Source organism: Heliconius melpomene, chromosome 10, assembly GCF_056956725.1.
Source record: "Heliconius melpomene rosina isolate 202511_hmr_F chromosome 10, ASM5695672v1, whole genome shotgun sequence".
Taxonomy (NCBI): Eukaryota; Metazoa; Arthropoda; class Insecta; order Lepidoptera; family Nymphalidae; genus Heliconius; species Heliconius melpomene.
Genome location: NC_140398.1, coordinates 1,946,728 through 1,953,565, shown reverse-complemented (window position 1 = coordinate 1,953,565; position 6,838 = coordinate 1,946,728). Strand labels below are relative to the sequence as shown.

At 30.4% G+C, this 6,838-nt stretch overlaps 1 protein-coding gene across 1 annotated transcript; it reads right to left on the bottom strand.

Moving 5' to 3' along the window:
* LOC146535122 (uncharacterized) lies at positions 1-6,033 on the bottom strand. Its single transcript, XM_085191136.1, has 8 exons — positions 5,889-6,033; positions 5,431-5,614; positions 4,903-5,081; positions 4,449-4,625; positions 2,848-3,060; positions 1,524-1,624; positions 1,096-1,139; positions 1-313 (listed from the first exon to the last, which is right to left on the bottom strand). The coding sequence occupies exons 1-8, from the start codon at positions 6,027-6,029 to the stop codon at positions 165-167; spliced, it is 1,188 nt and encodes a 395-aa protein (XP_085047262.1). The 5' UTR covers positions 6,030-6,033; the 3' UTR covers positions 1-164.
* Positions 6,034-6,838: the final 805 nt, after the last annotated feature.

The following is a 6,838-nucleotide window of genomic DNA, read 5'->3' as shown; positions in this document are numbered from 1 at the left end:
CCATTTCAGTCAAAAAAACTAAATGTACAGACAAAATATTTTATTATATATATAGAGATTACAATAAAAAGACACTAGTATACCTAACTTTAGCATTATAATAATTAAATTTATATATACTTATATATTTAAATAATTTTTGGGAAATTATTCACATTTGACAGCTATATTTTATTAATAAGCGGCAAGGATACTGTAGAGCTTGTTCGTTGCTGCTCCATTGTTTTTCTAAAAGGATGAACTGGATTACTGCTGAGAGAAATAAAAAATAAATAAAATGTATAGCTAAGAAGATAAAGTTTTGTGTCCCGTGCTCAACTAACTCATAAAGGCTTGCTACAGATCTAAAGAATTGGCGAGAATAAAATGTCAGCTAGATTTATCTAGCTTTTTATATCGATGTATTTATTTTACTTGTTAAAATGTGTGTTACCTACACACATTTAATAAACAAGTTTTGCTCACTTCACAAATTATTTTCTTTTATTTATGCTTTATTACAAAAATACCTATATTACAATATAATATTTAACGATTTAAAAGTTTATATTTTTGGTATAATAATCAAAATTATTTTAAACTAGAAACCGCCAGCTGAATTTCTTAACTTTGCTACCATATTAGCGTAATTCTTATAAGCGTGTAATATTTTATGGCTTAAAAAAATGCGATCTACATTAGGTACTATTTAAGATCGGTTCAGTATTTTTTATAAATACATATATGAAAATTTTTGTTTCTTAGAGCACTTTGTAAAATTTAAATTCAAATATTCTTTATTCAAATAGACTATTATAAGCACTTTTTAAGCGTCGAATGAACATACAAACAAAAAGCTACCACCGGTTTGGAAGGCAGTTCTGCTGAGAAGAGCCGGCAAGAAACTCAACAGTTGCTCTTTTCAAAGTCAATGGTATAATTTATTACATTTGCTGGCAGCTATCCTGCATTACATTCAATAGACATTAATTTCATACATGTTTTTATGTTTATATGAATGTTTATGTTTTTATGTTAAAAAAGAATATAAGTATTAATTTGAATTATTCAAGCTTTTATAATGGCGTAAACAGACTTAAAGATTAAATAACTGGCTTTGATCCTTATCAATCGCATCCTTATGCATTCCTAATAAAGTCCTATTAGGATAATTCACATGAAAATGTTCACACACACACTCCACACATTTTTGGAGGCATTGCATGTTGGGTGTCCGAACTCAACGCCGGGCCAGAGTTGAATTTGCATTGCTGCTAGTGCGAAGAAATACAAATATTGTATGTTTTATTTATTCTATTTTTTTTTGTGGTAACATATTTTACAAGTTATTCTATATCTGTACGAAATATTGATAGCAATTGTACTTGAATCTATGCTACTAATATATATATATATATATATATATATATATATATATATATATTAATATATATATATATATATATAATATATAAAAAAAAACAGAATTCTATATTACTAAGTAATATTAAGTAATATTTATTTATTCTCGTTTATTTATTCACCTTGATGGATGGTCGATCTTATCCCTCATGGCGTCTTTAAACATAGTCGCCTTTTTTGTGAACGCCCACTGTTTTTTTTCAATTTCGTTTAATTCCATTTCCTGAAATTCAATTTTGGTGTTTTATAACAATGTTTTATTTAACTAAAAAGGTTTTATTTTACTGCGTAGGTAAATATAGAATTTTCATTTTATTTTATTAAATTGTTATTGTTTTAATGTAACTGTATATTTTTTGTTCACAATAGTTTTAGCAGTTTGCCGTAATTTTGCCGATGCTTGCTAATTATTAACAAACTGATATCTTTGTATTTTTCGTTTTCACTTACTTGTTAGAAAACAAAAATTTGATCCTAAATTCTTCAAGTTGCACGGTCATTGAATTCAATTGTATTCAATTAAGTACCGTAAAACTTACAACTTGAATTAAATATATTTTAGTTATTATAAAATATAATAGATACTGACACTTAAACACCTAAAGAATAAAAAGAAATAGATATATATGTAGTTTAAAGAAAATGTCATAGATGGCGCTCCATGTCATAGAATTGTACAATTTTATATTTTACTCAATATAAAATTACTTAATGAAATAGAATTTATTTTACATTAGTGTGTTAAATATAACTGTACATATTTTTTTGACGCTTTCGCTGTGCAGGGGCACAAGCGTGAGACTGTTAGTTCGGTTCCCACTCGAGAAAATAAAATACTTAATATTTTCATTTTCTTTGCTCTAGTCAGCCACAAATACGGCCGAAAGTAAGGAACTGAAGTGTTCTAATGGGAACACAGCCCTCTACGTACCCTGCTTTGTACGGTATATGTAAAGTAAACATTTTATGGCATTTATTGAGATACTTTAATTTTTTTCCCTTAACTATAAAATGCGGATATATAAGATTTTTTTTGGCTCGATCATTCAGGAGTATTTCATATAAATATTTTCAATATTATTGTTTATCAGTTTTTGAAACAGTAACAATTTCATTTTTTTTATCAGCTTCACGCTGTATCCCTCACACACAGCAGGGTAAGCAGAGGGAATCTAGTGTTAAGACACTCCGTTCTTCACTTTCCCCTGAATTACATGTTGAGGAGGCATTGCATGTTGAGTGGCGGCACTCAACGCTATGCTTTGCCTCGACACCAGAGTGAAGAAATGAAAATGTAAATTTTCAAATAAGCATTTAGTTTCTTCAAGCAGGAATCGGACCCACAATCAGTTTCGTTTACAGTAACACTGTGCCCCTGCGCCTGGCCTGGCGCGGGCGCTCTAACTATTTTAAATTGAATATTTAATTTAAATATATAACAACTACCGTAATTTTATCATTATCACGAATTTGATTTGCTAAAGCATGCCTGTAGTCGCTTTGACGCCTCAACTCCTCATTGGCACTGTCTAAATTTTTTCTTAGTTCGTTATAAGCAGTTCGTTTTACTTTTTCCATTGTTTGTTTTCTTTCTCCTTTCTTTTGTTCCCTTTGTTGATGTTTTCCTTCTATATATCTTCTGTATTCTTGAGAGGCAATCTGTGAAAAAAATAATATCTCTGTAAATACGAATACATGTGCCCATTAAACACGGTGTTGAATTTTTATTCGAAAACGAACGTGGGGAACGCTGGAAGGAACAAGGTTCCCTTGGTTTATGCTGCTCTATGTGCGATAAAAAAATACTTATTTACTAAATATCTAGGGTGGAATAAATCACTACAATCTTCTGAAATAATTAGCCGACTTGGGCGGCTTGGCCCGCTTGAATCATACGAATGTTTACTAAATATATTTTTTATATAAAAAATTTAGGGGGTAAATTCTAAGAAAGCCGTGAAACTCGTGTTCAATGAAATATTTTTATGAGTCTAAATTTCAAATTATAAAAAAATCGGTGCCGGTTTAAAAAAAATCCATTCAAACTTTCAACCCTTATTTCATCCCTTTAGGGTTAAAATTTTTCAAAATTCCTTCTTAGTGGGTAGTTAATTTCACGTTTCAAGGCACAGCGTTTACCTCAGTCAGTGAAAACATCTCTTTTTATATTACCTATTTTGCTGTGTGCAGGATACAGCGTGAAGCTGTTTAGGTACATTTATACGTAAAATAGAAATAATATATTTAGTTTAGAAATTAAATAGCTTAGTACTAATTTTAAATGTTAAATAGCTACGTGATATAATAAAAGCCGTGTTACTTGTTAGCTATATTAATATTATGTATGCGGAATACTCGGAATAGGACCTCGTTGAGTATTCCACGTCGCGTCGTGGGAATTAGGGAATGCTTTTTGTTTATTATGTTTCTATGTATAATAATATAATTAGATAAATATCTAGTCTATATTAAATTTTTGTGTGAACAGTGCAGTTTTATCAATTAAATAATTAATTATCTGTTATTAAATAAAACAAACAAGTACCTCAGCCAACAGAATTACTATTAAATAGTTTAAACAATAAAATTATACATTACTAAATTTAGAAAATAAAAACATTAGTTATAAATACATTACTAAATAAAAATTATATAAATAATTATATTTGTTTTGCTGGCGAAATACTCATGTCTCTCAATTATTGTTCTTTTTTTCAGCTTCATGCCATATCCCGCTTATAGCAGAGTAAATAGTGTTAAGACAGGGTAGACAGAGATAGACACTCAGTTGAGTGTCACTTTCCGCCGCTTTACCTTGACACCAGAGCGTAGAAATGAAAAATATTAAATATTTCATTTCCTCGAGTGGAAATCGAACCCACCATCTGTCGTGTCGGATTAATGAAAATTAAAAAAAACTTTCAATTTATCACACTTGGATAAATCAATCATATAAGTTCATGGAAACAAATATTTACGCAAAGTACCTACGTGTACATAAAATTTAAATTCAATAATTAATTAATAAGGTTAATAAAGTAAATTACCAATTTATTGCTAAGTTTTTCCATTTCAGCATTCTTGTAAAATTCATCACTTTTGTTCTGTTCTATTTCCCTCCACTCATTTGCTATTCTCTCAGCTTCTCTTTCTAGTTGGTCCGCCATTTTCCTTTCACGTTTGTAATTTTCCACAAAGATTTGCTTTTCTAAATTAAGTGATTTCTGTAATAAATAATGATAAATGGAACTAATTTACAGGGTAATAAATTAATTAAGTAACAAAGTGTTTTTTTAACTATTGTAGAAAATATGTATAAAATATTTTTAACAACGACGACGACCGTATACCGTCGTAATATAAACGCGAAGGCTATGGGTTCATTTCCAGCCGGGGGGATAAATTATTTTCACTTCCTCGCCCTGTTTCGATAGGTTTCGTGACTCAACACGCAATGCCTCCCTCCGAGGTACCTTAAAAATATATTTATTTGTATCTTACGATTTGTTCTAATTTATGTTGACGTTCTTTTCTTAATTCTTCTAAAGCTTTATGTATAGCTTTAATATCCATGTCTTTCTCTTGCATCTCCAGGTTTCTTAATGTGGATATCTTTATCTGATGACCTTCTATATAGTTCTTTTTGTTTGTCAATTGTTGTTCTTTTTTTATTTTGATTGCTAAAACGATATATGCCAAAAAAAATGTAATACAATTTTTAAGTGTATCGTGGGGCAGTGGATATTCTCCAACAGTTAATGCAATGGTAATCGGTTCGATCCCTAATTATATACTTAAACTGGAATTACCAAATGATTTATTACAAGTACAGTGGATTACATAGAAACTATTAACATCATATTAATGTTTTCCCTCGTTCTGGTCAAACAAAGCGCTGTATTTCTCCAGTCAAAATCCACTGCCTCTGAATTAGGCGAAAAGTGAACAGGAGAGAGTGTCTTAACACCATGCTTTCTCTACTTTTTCTACCTTAAGATATTGTTGCGTGAAAAAAAAAATAATAGCAACCATCGTAATAATCTTGTTCCATTTTCTTTTTAATTTTCTCTAATCTTCTATTTTCTATTTCACGTTCGGTCTTCAACAGATCTCTTTGTAGTTTATTTGCGCTAGCTATCTGTTCTTTGTACGCCAAACGTCGTTCTATCATTTCTTGTTTTAGCCTTTCCTTTTCTTGTCGTTCTTTTTCTTCCTATATGCAAAAATGTAAAAGAAGAATGAATAAAAAATTTCACAATATTAACTTTAAATAAAAAATAACTCCACGCTGTATCCCACACACAGCACTCCGTTCTCCACTTTCCGCCGAATTCTGGAGGCATTGCTAATTGACTGACGGAATATTAATTAGTTACTTATTCCCTCGAACCCAAAATCGTCGCGTTACAGTCATTCCCTTTTGCACCTGCGCCACAACGGCATCTAATTTGGACTAGAGAGATTTAGAAATATCGTGATACACCCACCTTCATTCTGACATCCTCTAGTAACACCTGATGCCATAGTTCATCCACTTCCGCGTGGTACTGCTCTATGTTTTTTCTTTCTCGCATTTGCATCTTTTGCATTTCCCGTAGTTTAAGTTCATCGGTTTTAGTACATTGCATGCCATTAGCTCTATAGAAACGAATGGCAGTTATTATTAAAGCCATAGTGGCGTAGTGGTGCAGTATATCAAAGTTATAAATGTATTAAATAACAAGCTTTTATTATAAAGAAGTATAACTTTGTTTTCTACTAGTTACTTTTTTAGTAATATTGACAAGGTTGTAAATGTAAAATACTAATAAATTTTTGCGGCGGCCACTTAGAATTTGCATTTATTTTAACTGACCTGTAGGTATTATACTACTCATGATAAGGATGCTTTTTTAAAGTATATTAAATCTGCAATTTTGTAGCGTTGGCCATCTTGAGTTTGTAATACTATGGAGTATATATTATTGTATTCTCACCAGAATTAAAAGTTTATATTAAATTTCAAGTCAACGAGAAGGGGCTAAAATTTCAATTATTAGATTTAACTTACAACAAAGGTAAGCTACATAATTAATAAAAAATGTGTTACGCTAATCTACAATATTTATTTTATATTTCACTAGATAATTCTGTATCTATAGTTGCTTTACCTATACTTACATTTTTTCTCTTTCCAGTGCCTTGATACAGTTTCTATTTTTTTCCATTTCTATTTCTTCTTCATACTTCGCAAATTTCATTTCTTTTTCTTTACAATAACCACATTCTTGCATTTTTCGTTTCGCTATAAGTTCTTTGGCCCATTCTGAATTTTCTGAATCGATTAGAGTTTTGAGTTTATCTCTTCTCAGTCAAAGTTTAACTTCTTCGTAGTTCAGCATTTTTCTGACTTTATCTTCCGTTCTATTTACGATTGCTCTAAAGGTAAACAAGATTC

Bases quoted from the DNA above. Each gene is read 5' to 3' on its own strand.
- LOC146535122 (XM_085191136.1), bottom strand. From the start codon at position 6,029: ATGCAATGTACTAAAACCGATGAACTTAAACTACGGGAAATGCAAAAG. The intron at 5,082-5,430 runs GTTGCTATTATT...ATATCGTTTTAG, and splicing joins GGAACAAGATTATTACGATG to CAATCAAAATAAAAAAAGAA. The intron at 314-1,095 runs GCCAGTTATTTA...GAGTTAGTTGAG, and splicing joins TGCGATTGATAAGGATCAAA to CACGGGACACAAAACTTTAT.